Below are 20,003 nucleotides of genomic sequence, written 5' to 3'. Positions count from 1 at the left end.
TAATACATATATTTTCCCCACCACTCCAATCATCTCGCTGCTTACCTTCGTACGTTCATGTTCCATCCCAGAATTCACCATTTCCATTTTATTCTCCCTCTCCCTTCCACCCATATCACTCCTTGCGATTTTACATTTCATTCTTCCCTTTTCCTTATCTGACACTCTTTTACAGTTTCTCCACAGTTGCATTCTTCCATGCAACTGTAGAGACCATATTATTGTACGGGTGTGAGGCATAGACTCTCACTCGAGCACTGTCCAAGTCTCTCGATGGTACCTGCACCCGAATGCTCAGAAAAGTTAAAAATGTCAGTTGGAGGGACCACATCACCAACGCCCAGCTCTATGGGGAGAATCCACCATTGACCAAGATCAGGGTGAGAAGGATGAGGCTCGTTGGTCACTGCCACCACCACCCAGAAATGCCAGCAAACAAGGTTGTGCTTTGGGAACCCACCCATGGAAGATGTGACCCGGGACGGCCAATCAAGACGATGCTGAAGACGCTGATGGAAGACGCATGTGTAGAGACAAAAGAGGAGCTTCCAGCTGCATGGAGGACAGAGATGTGTGGTGCATCCGTCACCGTGCCCGTCCGAAACCAGCACCACTGCGTCGCTAATGTTTTCAACGATGATGAATGAATTTTGTACCCTTTGTTACATCTAGCACTTTGTCACTTCACCCATCTGATAATCACTCCCACCCCCTCACCCACAACCATGGATTACTTGCTAAATTGTATCCCACTCCTCTTTTCCAGCTTTCTTCCTTCTATACAACTCAGACAGAAAGGTCCCGACCTGAAATAGCACCTATCCATGTTCTCCAGGGATACTGCTGCCTGATCTGCTGAGTTACTCGAGTACTTTATATCCTCTTTTGTAAACCAGCATCTGCGGTTCCTTGTTTCTACATTTTGACTCCTCCAGCAGTTTGTTTTTTTGCTGTAAATTCTAGTATCAGAAGTCTCTTGTGTCTGCATTACCTATGTTACAGGCAAGGCTTTAAACTAATTAGAAGGAGAGAGGCAAGGGAAGAAAAGAGTTCAAGTGATAAGAAATGTCATCAATTAAAGAGAAATGAGAAAGCAGTGGCAGGGCAAAGCGAGGGGAAGAATGAAAATCCAAGCATGACAGAAAGGGGCAGAAAATACAAGTGTCCATCAGTATTCAAATCCAAAGTAAAAACTGCTTAATGCTCATAGCTTAATGCTCCCTGTCTGAATGCATGTAGCATGTGTAACAAAACGGAAGAGACGACAACAAATAGAAACAAATAACATGAACTTCATACCCATGACAGTGATTTGGTTGCAAGGGAACCAAGTCTGGGAACTCAGTGTTCCAGATTGAAGTTCCAAACGTTTAGGGGAAAAAAAAGAAATGATATGGGGTAATATTGTTAATCGAGGATGGTGTCACTGTACTGCAAGTAAATGATAATGGCGCAGTGCATCGTAGGGGGAGGAGAAGTGAATAAGTGGAGAACAGAGTGATCGAGGTGTTCTTGTTCCCGAGACACAAAGTTAACAGACAGGTACAGCGAGTAATTGAGGTGGCAAATGGTATAATGCCTTGAATTGCCAGCCGGTTAAAGTTTAAACATATATAACATTGTTACAATGGGTAATGATTTGTTGGCGACGCCTGATCATATCAAATGGCGGGCCAATGAGGCAGCAACGCTACCAGCTGCACCACTAGTTATCACATAATCACATTATCACGTCTCTCCCGTTTTGTTATACATGATGCGACCCTTCTTTAATCAGAGGGTAGTTAATCTGTGGAATTTGTTGCCAGAGGGCTTTGGGGGCCAAGTCAGTGGATATTTTTACAGCCGAGATACACAAATTCTTGATTAGAATGGGTGTCAAGGGTTATGGGGAGAAGGCAGGAAAATATGATTAGGAGGTAGAGATCACCCATGGTTGAATGGTGGAGTAGACTCGTTGGGCCAAATCTGGAAGTATGCATATTCAAACACCTATAACTTGTGAACATAGAACTCAGAATCAGAGTAAATGAGTCTTTTCAGACCCGAATGACTGCTGCTATTGTCTTATGATTAAATGAGAAAGAAGATGATGATGATGATAGCTTAGTTTAGTTCAGAGCTACAGCGTGGAAACAGGCCTTTCAGCCCACCGAGTAGCAATCCCTGCACACTAACACTATCCTACAAACACCAGGGACAATTTACATTTACACCAAGCCAATTAACCTACAAACCTGTATGTCTTTGGAGTGTGGGAGGATACCAAAGATCTCGGAGAAAACCCATGCAGAATAAACAAACTCCGTACAGAAAAGCACCCAGATAGGTCAGGATTGAACCAGGGTCTCAGTGCGCTGTAAGGCAGTAGCTCTACCGCTGTGCCACTGTGCCGAACCATGTCAAATAACAAGTAGCGTCAAGTAAAAAAAGTGGCAATAAGACATGAAAAAGTTACTTAAAGGGAACAAAAGCCCGAAGAAAATGCAAATAGGATTTATTTTTTTTAAATCACCCCAAATTAGCAGAAAACTGAATATTAAAAAATCTGAAACCAAAATGGTGATTGTATGAAAATAGTGAATTCAACAGAGTCTAGAAATAGTGTGCTTTATCAGAATGGATTTTGTTTTTAAGTTTATACAGAGCTTAGTTGGTACATCGTGTGCCCCATGAACAGGGACTAGAGCGGATGACGAATGACACTGACTGCAAGCTCAGGCCCACTGCTGCAAAGTGACATTTTCTACAATGCCTTCAGCCAATCTACAACATTAACATTGCTGGACAGTGGAAAGGCGGGGGGGGGGGGGGGGGGGGGGGGGAGGGCCGGAAGGTGTCCCGAGAAGAAGAGCGGGTTTCAGTGCAAACACAAGAGCAAACCACAGAATCCTGAAGAGAACAAGGGGAGGAAATTATAATTGATGCCGATGATATTTTGTAGGTGTCAGAGATTGCAAAGAATTATGATGACCTCCAAGCAGGTAGTTTTGTTGGATAAAAGGTACAGCACTGCAAAGAGAGAAATGGAGGAAAAGCTTTGTGGTAATCACACATCCTTGCTTGACAATGGTTTAAACTGAGAATTGGTCTGTTGTAAAGTCATACAACACAGAAACAGACCCATTGGCTCAACCCGCCTGTGCCGATCGAGATGCCTCATCTAAACATGTACCATTCGCCTGTGTTTGACTCATACCTCTCCAAAACCTGTTTTTGCATTACCTGACTAAATGTCTTTCAAACTACTTCATTTGCACTTCACACAGCCCCAGGAAATCAGCCAAACCAATCAAAGACCATTCACACACCTGCCATTCCCTCTTCTCCCCTTTCCCGTTGGGCAGCAGATACAAAAGCTTCAAAGTACGTACCAACTTCTTCATCACTGCTATCAGACTATTGAACGGACCTCGCAAACAAAGGTAAGGGTCCCGATCTCCCAATCTACCTGGTTTGCCTCCTTGCACCTGGCTTGATTGCACCCATACATAGAACAATTTGTCTGTATAGCATGCTAAGTATTTCACTGTATCTCAGTATGCATGACAATAATGAATAGCTTAAACTAATGTCCTCTAGTTCTTGATTCCCCACCGCTGGGGAAAACCCTGTGCATTCATCCTCTCTATGTATGTTAGAGGGTCATAGAGTCATACAGTGTGAAAACAGGCCCTTCGGCCCAACTCGCCACACAGACCAACATGTCCATCGACACTAGTCCCATGTACAAGACCATGCTGCCTAATCCTAATCAGCCATTGTCCATCTACATGCATGTATATCCTATCCCGGAGAATACTCTCCAGTAACCTTCCGACTACAGATGTTTAGCTCACAGGCCTATTGTTCCCAGCCCTTTCCCTGCAGCCCTTCTTGAATAGAGGCACAACATTTACCACCCTCCAGTCATCCGACACTTCGTCTGTAATTAATGACGTAAATTTCAGCCAGTGCTCCCACAATTTCCTCTCAGTGCTTCCCAGTGTCCTCGGATGCTCTCCCACCCTGGAAATTTGTCTACCTGTATATGCATCAGGACCTTCAGCACCTCTTCGACCGCAATACTGACTGCTCTCAAGACACTTCCATTGACTGCCCCAAATTCCTCAGTCCTCCTGTCTTTCTCCATGGTAAAAAGAGGAGACATACTAATTGAGGACCTTGCCCAGCTCCTGTAGCTCCACACAGAATTGACCGCTTTGATTCCTGAGAGGTTCCACTCTCTATCTGTTGTGAATCCTTTAGCCAAAATCAAGGTTTACGTTCCATTATGAAAGATACAAAGTGGAGAATTCCTGCAGTAGCCAAATTTGACACATGTATTTTCTACAAGTATCTCAAGGTAGACACAAAATGTTGGAGTAACTCAGGTACAGGCAGCATCTCTGGAGAGAAGGAATGGGTGACATTTCAGGTCGAGACCCTTCTTCAGACTGATGTCGGGAGTGGGCGGTACAGAGATAAAACATAGTTGGAGATAGTAAGACTGGTGGGAGAACTGAGAAGGGGGAGAGGATGGAGAGAGGGAAAGCAAGGTCTACTTGAAGTTAGAAAAGTCAATGTTCATACCGCTGGGGTGTAAGCTACCCAAGCAAAATATGAGGTGCTGTTCCTCCAATTTGCACAGGGCCTCACTCTGACAATGGAGGGGACCCAGGACAGAAAGGTCAATTTGGGTATGGGAGGGGGAGTTAAAATGCTGAGTAACCGAGAGATCAGGTAGGTTTAGGCGAATTGAGCGGAGATGTTCAGCTAAACGATCACCGAGCCTGCGCTTGGTCTTGCCGATATACAGGAGTTGACACCTGGAACAGCCCTACAGTAGATGAGGTTGGAGGAGATGCAAGTGAACCTCTGCCTCAACTGAAAAGACTGTCAAGGACCTTGGATGGAGTCGAGGGGGGAGGTAAAAGGACAAGTGTTGCATCTCCTGTGCTTGCTGGGGAAAATACCTGGGGAGGGGTGGTTTGGGTGGGAAGGGACGAGTTGACCAGGGAGTTGCGGAGGGAACAGTCTCTGCGGAAAGCAGAAAGGAGTGGGGATGGTAAGATGTGGCCAGTAGTGGGATACCGTTGGAGGTGGCGAACATGTTGGAGGATTATATGCTGTATGCGACGGCTGATGGGGTGGAAGGTGAGGACAAGGCAGACTCTGTCTTTGTTATGAATGGGGGGGAGGGGGAGCAAGAGCGGAGCTGCAGGATATCGATGAGACCCTAGTGAGAGCCTCATCTATAATGGAAGAGGAGAACCCCCGCTCCTGAAAGAATGAGGACATCTATGATTACCTGGTATGGAAAACCTCAACCTGGGCGCAGATGCAGCGTAGACGGAGGAATTGGGAGTAAGGGAGAGAGTGTTTACAGGAAGCAGGGTGGGAAGAAGTAGACAATAGACAATAGGTGGAGGAGTATTCGAGCCAGCACCGCCATTCAATGTGATCATGGCTGATCATCCCCAACCGTTCCTGCTTTCTCCCCATATCCCTTGACTACGCTATTTTTAAGTGTAGTCTAGATCGCTATGGGAGTCAGTGGGTTTGTAATAGATGTCAGTCAATAGTCTGTCTCCTGTGATGGAGACGGTGAGATCTAGAAATGGTAGGGAGTTGTCGTAGATGGTCCAAGTGAATTTGAGTGCAGGATGGAAATTAGCCGTGAAGTTGATGAAGTCGGTGAGTTCTGTATGGGTGCAGGAGGTAGCACCGATGCAATCGTCAATGTAGCAGAGGTAGAGGTCGGGGATTGGGCCAGTGTACGCCTGGAACAATGATTATTTGACGTACCCTACAAAGAGGCAGGCATAGCTGGGGCCCATGTGAGTGCCCAAGGCTACGCCTAGGATTTGGAGGAAATGGGAGTAGTCGAAGTAGAAGTTGTTACGGGTAAGAACCAGCTCTGCTAGGTGGGGGAGAGTGTTAGTAGAAGGAAATTGGCTGGTTCTGCGGTCGAGGAAGAAACGAACGGCTGGTGGGGGATTGAGGTGTAGAATGACTGGACATACATAGTAAAGATGAGGGTGTGGGGGCCTGGAAAACAGAAGTTATTGAAGAGACGAAGGGCGTGCGAGGTGGCTTGGACATAGGTAAGGAGGGATTGGACTATGGGGGGGGGGGGGGGGGGGGAGATAGGATGGAGTTGAGATATGTGGAAATTAATTCAGTGCTCATGCCCCAGCAGTATGAACATTGACTTCTCTAACTTCAAGTAGCCCTTGCTTACCCTCTCACCATCCCCTGCCCCCTCCCAGTTCTCCCACCAGTCTTACTGTCTCCGACTACATTTTATTTCTATACCGCTCACTCCCCTGACATCAGTCTGAAGAAGGGTCTCGACCCCAAAACATCACCCATTCCTTCTCTCCAGAGATGCTGCCTGTCCTGCTGAGTTACTCCAGCATTTTGTGTCTACCTTTGATTTAAACCAGTATCTGCAGTTCTTTTCTAAAAAGTATCTCAATGTACTGAAATTGTAATAATACTGTTGACATTGCCTTCATAAAATCTTACAAAAGTACCAACAGAGTTAGAAACTGTCAGCATCCACTTCTTGGTCAATTTCTTTAGTATTGAGAGCTGAATTACACGCTGTCTTTTCTGATCAGCATGCCCAACACTAGACTACCCAACACTCCCACCTCCATCACACAAAATGGATAGCAACCAGGAAATCCTGCAGGATTTGGCAGACTGGGAGCAAGTGTTTGGCGAAATGGTCACTGAGTCTACGCTTGGTCTCACCGATGTACAGGATACCACATCGGGAACACCGAATGCAGTAGATGAGGTTAGACGAGGTGCAGGTGAATCTCTGGCTCACCTGGAAGGACAGCTGGCACCCATGGACGGAAGAGAGGGAGGAGATATAGGGACCGGTGTTACAGCTCCTGCAATTGCAATGGAAAGTATCAGGGGAGGGATTAGTTTGGGTAGGAAGGGATGAGTGAACCAAAGAGTTGTGGAGGGAGCGGTCTCTGCAGAAGGCTGAAAGGGAAGGGAATTATAATCAAGCTGAGCACAGTGTACAGTTAAAGCATTTAGTGAAAAATAAAGTTCAATTAAAGATATTTCAAAGGGTCACCAATGCGGTAGATGGGAGGCCAGGACTACTCTCTAGCCGATGAGAGGATGGTTCAGTTGCCTGATAACAGCTGTGAAGAAACTGTCCCCGAATCTGGAAGTATGCATATTCAAACACCTGTACCTCTCGCCTGACGGGAGAGGAGAGGAGGAGCGATCAGGGCGAGAATGGGGCTTGATTATGCTGTTAGCCTTGACCAAAGTCAGCATGACAAAAGGGATTCTGATCAACTTCAGGATGCGAAGTGGTGCACACACCGTGGTACACATTGTTGGCGCCGAAGTAGAGATGGTTGAAAGCTTCAAGTTCTTCAGAATAAACATCACAAGTAATTTGTCTTGGACGTCGAAGCAATGGCCAAGAAAGCACACTCTACTTCCTTAGAAAGCTTAGGAAGTTCGGCATGACCCAACAAACCACACCAACTTACACAGATGCGCCATAGAAAGCATTTTATCGGGTGAATCATGGTTTGGGAAAGCTCCATCTAGGACCGCAAGAAATAGCTGAGAATAATGGATGATGCCCGGACTATCTCAGAAACCAACCTCCCTTCCATTGACTCCGTCTACAGTAAATGCTGCCACAGCTAGGCCTCCAGCATAATCAAGGAACAATCTAACTGCTCACTCCCTCTTCTCCCCTCTCCCATTAGGCAAGAGGTACAGAAGTTTAAAAACACACACCTCCACATTCAGGGAAGTTTCTTCACAGCTGTTATCAGGCAACTGAACAGTCCTCTCACCAGCTAGAGAGTGGTCCTGATCTGCCATTTGCTTCATTGGAGACCTTCGAACTATCTTTAATCAGACGTTATTGGACATTATCTTACATTAAACGTTATACCCTTTACCCTTCTGCATTTGTAACACTGTGGACAGCTTGATTGTAAAAATGCAGTCTTTTCGTCGACTGGATAGCATGCAACAAGAAGCTTTTCACTGTACTTCAGTATATGTGGCAACTAAACTATAAACTAAACAACCACACTTGAGGGGCCCCCTCAATAATGATGGAGGTTTTTCTCTGTTGAAGAAAAGACACATTGGCTGCAATAGTGTGATAGGTCACATCACGCAAATGCCATGGAGAAAGAAAATGGAAGCATGGAATGGAGACCTTCCCACCAGCGAGGTACGAGTATAGTCAATTTTCATGTTTCCTTGCGACATAGTAAGGGGAGAGGGGTCATTCATGATTGTTCAGATCATTCGCATTCCCTCACAGGTTTGCTAACGTGTTCTCCCTGTAAATTGTTCTTCAAACTTACCTACAACTCTCCCCGCTGCCTCCCATCCCTCAAATTCTACTAGTCACAATTTACAGTGGCTAATTAACCTCACAACATGCACATTTTTGGGACGTGGGAAAAAATTAGAGCACTCAGACGAATGCAATATGGTCATGGGAGATACCCCCCTCTAAACAGCAGAGATTAGTATTCCACACGGGTCGCTGGTGCTCTGAAAAAGCAGCTTGACCAGCTGTACCACTCTGTTGCTCACAGATTACTGCAGAAGACAGTGGGCTTTCTAAACTTCTCAAGCTTGAACTTGAAAATGTCATCTTCACTGCTGCCAATTTTCACCTAGCTTGAGTTATTTGCATTTGATTCAGTTTAGTTTAGAGATATAGCATGGAGAGAGGCCTGGAATCTGCAATGTGAGATAAAGTTTTACAAAAATGGATGAACGTGGAGGGCTGTCGGCGAGTGTGGAGGGACGTCGGCGAGTTGTCGTCCGAGAGTGAACAAAGAGGTCACACTAGACGTGGGGGTGGGGGTGGGGGGGGGTCTGTGAGATCAATGAGGAATTCAGGGTGTGGGGGGTAGGGTGGTGGAGAAGAGGGACTATATTGAATACTTTTGTAACCTTAGTCGGCCTCTTTGCACACTTGTCTACTGTATACAAAACAAGTAATTTCCCTGTACCAAGTACACGTGACAATAAAGTATCAATCAATCAATCAATCAATGGCAGCCAGCGATTATAATATAATCTTATATATGACTTTCAAGCAAAATTTGTTAGCAGACATACTTTGTGAAATAATTTGCCATCCATTCAATCATTATCATAAACACCAAGGTGAAAGTCAACAATACATTTTAAGCAGACATGAATGCAGTTTGCAATAATAGGAAGTAGTAATTTATTAATTTTGGCAAAGATTTTCAGGTGCTATTTGTTCATGGCAACATCCTTAAAATGCAGGATGTTCATAATATGCATGGTCAACTGGCTAGAAGGCAATTTAGCTTGTGTTCAAATACTAAACTTCAATATGGAAAGCATGCCAGATTACAATTAAAGTGAAAGAATATTGTTGAAATGCACAAATTTATAGCATTAAACAGGTTTCGGCCCGAAACGTCGCCTATTTCCTTCGCTCCATAGATGCTGCTGCACCCGCTGAGTTTCCCCAGCAATTTTGTGTACCAACCAAAATGCCAGTTCTCCAAAAGATTTATTGACTTTTGTTCCAATTGAATTTCTCTTTTGCAAATATTTATCCCCTTCTCCCTGAAAGGCCATAATCAATTGTCTACTAGTGCTTTTCTTAGACATTCCTTATGGTAACAACTAATGAAAGGTCATCGACTTGAGTCATTAACTGCTTCCCTCTCCACAGAGGCTGCCTAATTTGAGTATCTCCAGCATCTTTCGCTCCCTCACATACATCAGATCTCATTTTCTTCTATTTGGAAGAGTCCGAGTTCTTTAATCTCCCTTCAAAACTAAATTCTCACCTTTAGTATCGTAATATAAATCTTTTATTAATTCGCCCCAAATGTATCATCTCATATTTCTCAAATAAGTATTGGAAAGTACTGATTTGTCTAACTTATTAACCTACCTATATTCTCGAGACTCTTACAACCCTCAAGATTCGCCATAAGAGATTTATCAAGGCGTACATGAAATACCTATGAAGAAGAGTTTCGGCCCGAAACGTTGCCCATTTCCTTCGCTCCATAGATGCTGCTGCACCCGCTGAGTTTCTCCAGCATTTTTGTGTACCATGAAATACCTATGATGTTTCCTCTATGCCCAAGTCCAAATTTCACCCATGGGAAACATAATATAAAAAGGAAAAGTAAACAATACATGGAGGACGTGTGGGCAAACATCATTCATTGTTTTCGACTCATCTGTCTTTTATTCATCTATTACTACTGTCAATTTCCTTCAATATCATCCATATTGCTTGCTGGACACATGCAACTTTTGAAATCTATTTGCATAGCATTCGCCAAATATTCTTCACTGAAGAGTCACTTTGGCCTTAATAACACCAATTAAATTTAACAGACATCACTTCCTATTTACAATCCCATGCTGGTTGTCAAGCAGTGCTGGTGTCATCACACCAATTCTATGTTTTGAACCCATCGTAAAAAGCTGAATCAGAGTTACTATCAAAAATAGATCAATGTGTTCCAGAACACAGAGTTCCAACATAAAGCCACATTCACAACCAGTTAGGGTGCACTTGATGTTGAAGCTCAACATAATGTAGACTCAAGCTCACACGCAATGGGGTCAGTAGAATCTGGGTTCACATCCCACTCTGGTGACTTAAATCCAAAACTGAGTGTATAATTTAAGCGCAATAATAAGTTATGGCTGTACCATCAGTAATGCTGCTTTCCAAGTGACATATCTAAATTTACTCTTTGCTAAATGTTAAAGACTACTCCAAAAACATACAAACTCTGTCTCCCACAAGATGCATTTGTCAACACAACATATATCTGAAGAAGGGTCTCGACCCAAAATGTCACCCATTCCTTCTCTCCAGAGATGCTGCCTGTCCCACTGATTTACTCCAGCTTTTTGTGTGTGTATAGGTTCAATAGCTAGTTTATGTTGTTGATTGTTATTCTGAAGTTAGCTGACACTTTCCTGCTCCATAATAGCTATATGTTATTTAATTCAATTGCAAATTTTAATCTCGTCATCTATTTTCTTTCTACAAACGGTAAAATATTTAAAAAGAAAATGAATGGAATGATTGCGAGTCTCAAAGAAAGATGTACGAGATGGGGTTGCAGAGGGGAATGGAGCAACATTTTGACAGAAAAAAAACAGAATGGAGGAAGCCCCTAAAGTGGCATAAAAGAGTGCTTCAAGCTTTGAAACAGCCGGGGAAGAAAATGGTGGAATTCTGGAATTAGTTTTGTGTAATGAACCAGATTTGATTAGGGGGCTTAAGGTAAAGGAACCACTAACAGGTAGTGACTATAATATGATAAAATTCAACCTGCAACTTGATAGGGGAAGATGACATTGAAAGTAGCAATGTTACAGCTGAGCAAAGGTGCCCACAGAGGCACAAGGGAGTAGCTAGCTAAAGTTGATTGGAAAGGGACCCAAGCGGGATTAACCCTGGTACAGCAATGGCAGGAATTTCTGGGAACTATTCAGAAAATGTTGGATCTTTTCACTCCAAAGAGCAAGAAAAATTCTGGGGTGAGAATGAAGCGACCGTGGCTGACAAGGGAAGTCAAAGACAGCATAAAACTAAAAGAGAAGGCATATAACATTGCAAAGATTAGTGGGTAGCTAGAAGATTTGGAAGCTTTCAAAAAACAACAGAAGGTAACTAAAAAGCAATATGGGGAGAAAAGATAAATTATGAAAGTAAGCAACCCAATAATATAAAAGAGGATAGAAAAAGTTTATTCAGATATAGAGTAAGAAAGAAACAAGAGTGGACATTGAACCACTGGAAAATTATGCTGGAGAAGTGATAATGGGGAATAAAGAAATGGCAGAGGAGTTAAATAAGTTTTTTGCATCAGTCTTCACAGTGGAAGACACCAGCAACGTGCCTAAAATTCATGAGAATGAGGGGGTGGAAGTGAGTGGTGGCTTTTACTGAGAAGGTGCTTGGGAGGCTGAAAGGTCTGAATGTGGATCGGTCATCTGGAACAGATGGACTGTGCCCTTGGGTTCTGAAGAAGGTGGCTTTAGAGATTGTGGAAGCACATCTTTCCTGTGACCATGAATGTTCCTCAAGTGGTTTCCTCATACTTCCCAAAGATGTACAGGTTGGTAGGTTAATTTGCCTCAGAAAAATTGTCCCAAGTATGCAAATATGTGGTAGAAATTGGGGGAAATCGATGGGAATGTGAGAGAATAAAGAGAGAGTGTAAATGGATGCTTAATGGACTTGTTGTGTTAAATACATAATAGTTCCTGAGCTATATGATCCCAGAGGTTGTGGAACAAGGGAACTGTCTTCAACCTTTTGCCAAATAGGAAGTTAGCCTGTTGAGATCTCTCAATTGATGGCAGTTTTTATCCAGGATTTATTGGTGCCATATTCAGTCAAGTGCTGACCAGATCGTAAGGGCAGTTAATTCCATTTGAGCTCTAGGATTTAGTTATTGAACTTGTGTACACCAGCACTTGTTATGTAGTTCCAGAAACCTGTAGTCTGAAGAAGGGTTTCGGCCTGAAACGTTACCTATTTCCTTCGCTCCATAGATGCTGCTGCACCCGCTGAGTTTCTCCAGCATTTTTGTGTACCAACTTAATTTCCTCTGCGTTTTTTTTTCTTGTACCCAATTTTCCACACTTCCAACAGCAAGCTTGTGATTTATCTTGGAATTATTTTCATAATAATCCCCATCCACATGCATTCCTTCTCCCTTAAATCATCTTTTCATCCAATCTTTTTGTTCTTTAGTCCTTTTTGTCCGAATACTTTCGCTGCGATTGTTTGGTGTCATATCAATTCAATTATCTGGTGTGATCGTTTTCTAAACGAAAGGGGATAGATTTCCCCACATTAATACAATTGAAGGATATGCGGATTAAGCGGGATGATTTTACTGGATGGCAGAACATTTAAGGGGGATTAAAAGGATCAAGTAATTTCAATAAACCTTTCATAGAAGCCTCTACATGCCATAGATCAACGTTGGTGTGGCTAAGAGAACAATCACACACACACACCCCGTTTCCGGGTGCCTGAACCAAAATATCAGCCTATGAAAGGCGGACACAACAACCGGCCAGTCGGTTTAACACACAGGTTCCGGGAGAGACCGAAAGCGGGTTAAATATCGTTGATGGCTGCTGGCGGGATGATAACGCAGACATTTAATGACACTATTTTTGATATCCCTGTAGGATGGGAGAGAAGAAGAGACTGTGTCCTGGTGCTTGGACCTGCAGGACATGGCACTGCCCGAGTTGCAGTTAAGGCCGGTCAGACAATGAAGCGGAGCACAGGGTGTGTGTGGCGCAGATCGAAGCCGAGACCTCTGCATCTGCTCGCTGAGGCAGCGGCTCCGAGTCCGGCTCCGGCTCATCTCCACTTCTCCCCGGACCGGCGCTAGGCCGAGGCCGAGGCCCCGCTCCGAGCTCGGGCACCGAACCGAGAGATAGAAAAGGGACGCGAGGCTCACCAGCAGAAGGAGGATGTGTCCGATGGAGTCGCTGTGCAGCAGAGGCGCCGACAGTGTCATGGTATTGATGTCGGTGTTTGGTGCTGACCGCGCTCCACTCCACACTGCTTCACCGCTCCCCAAGCAACCCCGGAACTGGAACTACTGGAACCCGCGGCCCGACGCTGGTGGGACCCAGCGGAGCAAAGCTCTTCCGGCGGGGTGCACAGTACAGCACAGCATGCTGGGGGTTGTAGTGCCAGCCCTCTGCCCTCGGTGGTGGTGGATGTGATGCACAGGATGCGCCAGGACTACAAGAGCCACAATGCAGCGCGCAGAGGCTGCACAAGAGGGGGAGTTAAGGAGAAAGGTAATATAGTTGTTGGTGTGAAAAATAAATGGGGCTTAATTTCCAACCGGAGTCTCCTGCCAGACTGTAAAGTAGTGAGTTGATTTATTTATTTCGGACGTGTTGCCTGTGTTGTCGCATGAGTGAAGAAAATAGAGCTCGAAGTTGTAAAATTAGCTTCAAATGTTTTGCCTGGGCCTTTTGATTTGTGTAAACAACGACGGACCAATAATATAAAGTGTGACCAAGACGATTAACGGCACCGTGTCTTTTTAATTCTAAAATAATTTGTCATTCCGATTGACTTTGCATCATTTTGTTTAAAATCATGTTTATTGTGAGTTTGGAAAAGCTAGCTCATATTAAAACTACCAACAACAAAAGGCCTGTTCAATTCAGCGAAGAGTAACGTTTGCGAATAAGTAAGCCCAGCAGTGCTAATTAGGAATATTCTGCATATACTGACCATAATAACTTATATTCGACGTGTAGAGTTGTTTTGCATATTAAAAATCTATCGGTAAACGGCGTTACGTCCCTAATTTCCCTGATGGTAGCATTGCTCTTAAATATCTACTGACTTGCTGGAGAAGGTACTCCAGCGATGATGTTGGAAGTCATTACTTTACTGAGGCCTTCTGGAGATTCTACCACCATATCCGGAGCAATCACATAATTACCGCTATAAGATCTTTGACCAGAACCAAAGATCTTAGCTCTGCTATAAGATCTTTGACCAGAACTGCGCACACAGTAGCCCAGCTGCTGCCTATCCATTGCTTTATAGAGTTGTACCACAACCTCTCTGCTCTTGTATTCTATGCCTGTGCTAATGAAGATAACTGTCCCTCAGACCTTAACCACCATACCTATTGATGCACCACTTTCAAGGTTCTTTAGACTTTTACATCAGTGTTCCATTTAGTTTCAATGTTTCCTAAGGCACCGAAGATAGACATAAAATACTGGAGTAAGTCAGCGGGACAGGCAGCATCTCTGGATAGAAGGAATGAGTGACATTTCGAGTCGAGATCCTTCTTCAGACCAAAGGCACTAACGTTCATTTGAATGTTCTGCCCTTAGTAGACCTCAAAGTTCTTCACCTCGCACATCATAGAAAAATAGGCCATTCAGCCCTTCAAGCCAGCACTGCCGTTCAATATGATCATGGCTGATTATCTAAAATCAGTACACTGTTCCTGCTCTTTCCTCATATCCCTCAATTCCTTTAGCTGTAAGTAAGTAAGTTTATTGGTCAAGTATTCACAAACAAGGAATTTGCCTTGGTGCTCCGCCCATAAGTAACAGCATGACATACAGTGACAGTTACGAATGACTCCGAAAACACTAAACATTAATAATAATAAAACATTAATGATAAAAAAACATTAATCAAGCAAGTGAACCAACAAAATACCAGATAAGAGCTAATCTCTCTCTTGAAAACATCCAGTGAATTGGCCTCCACTGCCTTCTGTGGCAGAGAATTCCACAGATTCACAACTCTCTGGATGAAAAAATGTTTCCTAAATGGCCTAACCCTTAGTCTTAAACTGTGATCCCTGGTTCTGGACTCCCCCAACATCGGGAACATTTTTCCTGCATCTCGTCTATCCAATCCTTTAAGAATTTTATATGTTTCTATAAGATATCCTTTCATCCTTCTAAAATTCCAGTGAATCCAAGTCCAGTCGACCCATTCTTTCATTATATGTCAGTCCCACCATCCCGGGAATTAACCTGGTGAACCTACGCTGCACTCCCTCAATAGCAAAAATGTCCTTCCTCAAATTAGGAGACCTAAATTGCATACAATACTCCTGGTGCGGTCTCACCAGGACCCTGTAGAACTGTAGTAGGACCTCCTTGCTCCAAAACTCGCATCCTCTCGCAATGAAGGCCAACATGCCATTAGCTTTCTTCACTGCCTGCTGTACCTGCATGCTTACTTTCAGTGGCTGGTGTACCATCACACCCAGGTCTCATTGCACCTCCCCTTTTCCTAATCTGACACCATTCAGATAGTAATCTGCTTTCCTGTTCTTGGCACCAAAGTGGATAACCTCACATTTATTCACATTATACTGCATCTGCCCACTCACCCAACCTATCCATATCACCCTGCAGCCTCATAGCATCCGTATTGCAGCTCACACTGCCACCCAGCTTTGTGTCATCCGCAAACTTGGAGATGTCACATTTAATTCCCTTGTTTAAATCGTTAATATATATTGTAAATAACTGGGGTCCCAGCACTGAGCCTTGCGGCACCCCACTAGTCACTGCCTGCTATTCTGAAAAGGACCCGTTAATTCCTACTCTTTGCTTCCTGTCTGCCAACCAGTTCTCTATCCATGTCAATACCCTACCCCCAATACCATGTGCTCTAATTTTGTACACTAATCTCTTGTGTGGGACCTTGTCAAAGGCTTTTAGAAAGTCCAGATACACCACATCCACTGGTTCTCCCTTATCCATTCTTCTTGTTACATCCTCAAAAAATTCCAGGGTTACATACCATCTGCTGTTATTTTGCCGATCATATCAACCCTTCTGTATGTTGCTGTGGTCTTGGACTCTTCTCATTGTCGCCACCACCAACATTTTTTTTCACTGTCACCTGCAAACTTCTTAAAATCCTATCAACATTATCGATGTATACTATACACTGTAAGGGTCCACTGATCCCAGTGGTGCCTCACAGGTCACACCCTTCCAGTCCCCAAAACAACACTCCACCAACATTCTTTGCTTCTATTACCGAGCAAATTTTGGAATCAAATTGCCCTGGATTTGACAAACTAACCTATAGGTAGTATATTGGCTGTTGCTTTTTCTTTAAGAACTGTGTACCATTAATGAGTAAATAGGTAAGTGGTGTAAATATCATTAATGGAAATAGGGTTAGAAGCTCTATCCTGTTCACTTGCCTTACTGAAGAGCAGTGAAAAGATGTAATAGATGGGGAGTTCCATGATTTAGATTCCGCCACGATGAAGGAGCAGTGATATTGTAACATGGACGTATAATGTCTGCATCGGGGAGGATTCTTTAGTTGGTGATTTTCTGATGCACTTGCTGCCCTTGTCTTCGAGATGGTAGAGGTTGTGCGTTTGAGACATTCTCTGAGTTACCAAAGTTGATAACTGTGAAACATTTTCTAGATGGTGCATATGCGGTAACTAATAACCAGCTTTGAGGGTAGTAGTAGTTGGAGGATTGTTGCTAAATTGTGCTGCTTTGACCTGGAAATTGTTGAGCTGGTGCTGTTACAAGTGGTCTAATCCAGGACCAGGGATTTTCCAGATTTCTCCTTCCTACTCCTATTAGTCTGAAGAAGGGACCTGATGAAACACCACCTGTTCCTTTCCTCCACAGGTGCCGTCTGATCCACTGAATTCCACCAACACTTTTCTTTTGCTCAAGATTTTGGCATCTGCAGTTTCTTGTGACTCCTTTCATTATGAAAAAATGATCTACTGAACAACTTCTGCACTGCTGAAAGGCAGTCCCAAAGTAACGAGACCAGAACTGTACATGGTATTCCCACCCTGCCTCCTGCAAAGACTCTTATCTCATACTTCCAATTCCTCCGTCTACATTGCATCTGCGCCCAAGGTGAGGTATTCCATACCGGGACATCCGAGATTTCATTATTCTGTAGGGAACGGGGATTCTCCTCTTCTATCATAGATGAGGCCCTCTTACGTGGCTCCTCAGATTCCCACAGCTCTTGCTCAATCTCCCTCCTAGTTGCAACAGGAACAGTCCCCCTAGTCCTCACCTTTCACCCCATCAGTCGTCGCATACAACACATAATCCTCCAATGTTTAGTCACATCTTCCCATCTCCACCCCTTTCCGCTTTCCACAGAGACCCATCCCTCCGTAACTCCCTGGTTAACGCATCCCATCCCACCCAAATCACCGCCTCCCAGGTATGTAGCCCTGTAACCACAGGAGATGCAACACCAGTCCCTGTATCTCCTACCTCGACTCTGTCCAGAGACCATGACGGTCCTCTCAGGTGAGGCAGATGTTCACTTGCGCTTCCTCCAATTACCGTATCCGCTGTTCCAGGTGTGGATTCATATATATTGGTGAGACCAAGCACAGCCTGGGCGATCATTTCGCTGAACACCTTCGCTCAATCCACCTTGGCTTACGTGATCTCCCAGTTGCCAAACACTGCCCCCCATCCCCCTGGACTGTCTCCCTCGGATGGTCACGTCACACATCTTATTTATTTATTTTACTTTTCTTTTACATCGGTTGGAAGCTGCATACTAAATCTCGTTGCACTGATGTGCAATGACAATAAAATATATTATTATTATTATTAACTTATTCCCACACTGATTTTTCTGTCCTGGACTGCCTCCATTGTCATAGTGAGGCTAAATGCAAATTGGAGGAACAGCACATCATATTTCGCTTGGGCGGCTTACAACCCAGTGGTATGACAATTTTAATCTAACTTCAAGTAACCCTTGCATCCCTCTCTCTCTCTCTCTCTCTCCGTCCCTCCCCCACCCTTGTCGTTGTACTAGTTTCACTGTCATCCTGTTTAGTTTCACTGTCTGTATAAGCTCGTTATCACCTAGCCCCCAGCCAACAATGGACCATTGTGGGTTCCAGCTCTCCTTGATCATCATCACTTTTTCATATCTTTCATTCATTTGTTCTCTATCTCTCTATATCACCGTCTATATCTCTCATTTCCCTTTCCCCAGACTCGGTCTGAAGAAGTGTCTCGACCTGAAACGTCACTTATTCTTTTTCTAAAGAGATGCTGCCTGAACGCTGAGTTACTCCAGCTTTTTGTGTCTACAGTTTAAACCAGTATCTGCAATTCCCTCCTACACATAGCATGCAGGGTATGGACTCACTAAAGACTTGGACATTAAGAGCCAAATTCTCTAATTTTCTGTTCCTTCCTCTTAGCAATAAAGGGCAACGCCCTTTATTTCAATATAAACTATCTGCAGGCTAACTTTGCCGTGTACATGAGGTCACCCAGGACTCATTGACTATCAGCATTTAATAGTTACACATCACTTAGTTATTTTTTTACTTTTCCTACTAAGTGCAGTAAGCCCTCTGGTAAACATGAATAGGTGACATTTTAGGTCGGGTCCTTCCAGCACCAGCAAGCCCTTCTTCACCAGCTGCTGCACAGTCCACTTGATACGGTTGTTGTTGCCGCTCCTCACCTTGTAGCCCCTGGCCGGCAGCACTTTCTTTGGGTTGTCGACAGGACGGGGTCACTCACCATGGGGCTCCCTCCCCTCTCACCAGCTGTCACTTCTTCCTGTCGGCCATCGCTTTGTCTGCTCCACCATTGTCTCCTCCTCCTTCTCTCCTTCCCCCACCACCGCCGCCTCCTCTTTCTCCTTATCCCCTGGAGTCACTGACATACTCCACCTTGGAAGATGTTGGTGAATCTGGGGTAGAAGGAGGAGCAGGCAGCAGAGGAGTGGTCAAAGCGACGGGAGGAGGAGGAGGCGGCAGCAGTGGAGTTGGGAGCGGAAAAAACAATAGCTAACAGAAAGAGAGGAGGAAGCTGATGAGAGGGGAGGGAGCCCCATGGTGACTGAACCCGCTCTGTCGATGGCAGCGTCCAGAAGAAAGTGGTGCCCCCAGGGGCAACAATGTGAGTGAGCCGTGTCAACCAGACGGTGTGGCTGTAAGAGGCCAGGGAGGTGGTGCGAGCCGAGGTCTGTGCCCTATAACTAAAACCCATGATAAGGTGGTCCATTAAAACGAGTGCTTAAATATCTCCACATCGTGCTTATCTATCATCTTTTTAGCTAGCTCACCAGTTCAATTCCTCTTTGCAAGTTCTTTGATCTTGCTCACAGTTTGCTATACTTGTTAGTAAACTTCAAAACAGTACACCCCATGAGTAGATATTAATGTATATGTTATAAGGCTGAGCAGTAATTCTAGCAGCACTCTGCTGTTTAACGCTTTTCAAATCAAATTTGTTTTTGTCATTTAACCAATCCCTTGCCATTACCCTTTGGTCAATAAATTAGATGGCACCTCATTGAATGCTTTTGTAGAAATTCAAATTGTTGGTTCCCTATTTTCAGCACTGATGAAAATAGTCACCAAAGTCTACTCATTTTGCCAAACATTTTTGCACTTTCATAAAATCATGGAGACACGAGAAAC

At 44.2% G+C, this 20,003-nt stretch overlaps 2 protein-coding genes across 4 annotated transcripts in view; one reads left to right on the top strand and one right to left on the bottom strand.

The window, feature by feature from the left end:
• The window catches only part of erp44 (endoplasmic reticulum protein 44), a 75,035-nt gene extending 61,380 nt beyond the window's left edge, over window positions 1-13,655 (bottom strand). The window contains exon 1 of the mRNA XM_033043076.1: window positions 13,500-13,655. Within this exon, the coding sequence (XP_032898967.1) occupies window positions 13,500-13,559 (60 nt within the window). The 5' untranslated portion in view covers window positions 13,560-13,655. The remainder of the gene's footprint in view (window positions 1-13,499) is intronic.
• A 5-nt stretch (window positions 13,656-13,660) lies between these two features.
• Window positions 13,661-20,003, top strand: part of invs (inversin) — a 182,774-nt gene continuing 176,431 nt past the window's right edge. For all 3 annotated transcript variants that reach the window (XM_033043058.1, XM_033043051.1, XM_033043043.1), the window contains exon 1: window positions 13,661-13,922. The gene's annotated coding sequence lies outside the window, so the exon portion shown is untranslated. The remainder of the gene's footprint in view (window positions 13,923-20,003) is intronic.

The sequence above is a fragment of the Amblyraja radiata genome, chromosome 2 (genome assembly GCF_010909765.2).
Source record: "Amblyraja radiata isolate CabotCenter1 chromosome 2, sAmbRad1.1.pri, whole genome shotgun sequence".
Taxonomy (NCBI): Eukaryota; Metazoa; Chordata; class Chondrichthyes; order Rajiformes; family Rajidae; genus Amblyraja; species Amblyraja radiata.
The sequence above is the reverse complement of the archived record's forward strand: the minus strand, read 5'-3'. Positions and strand labels throughout refer to the sequence as shown.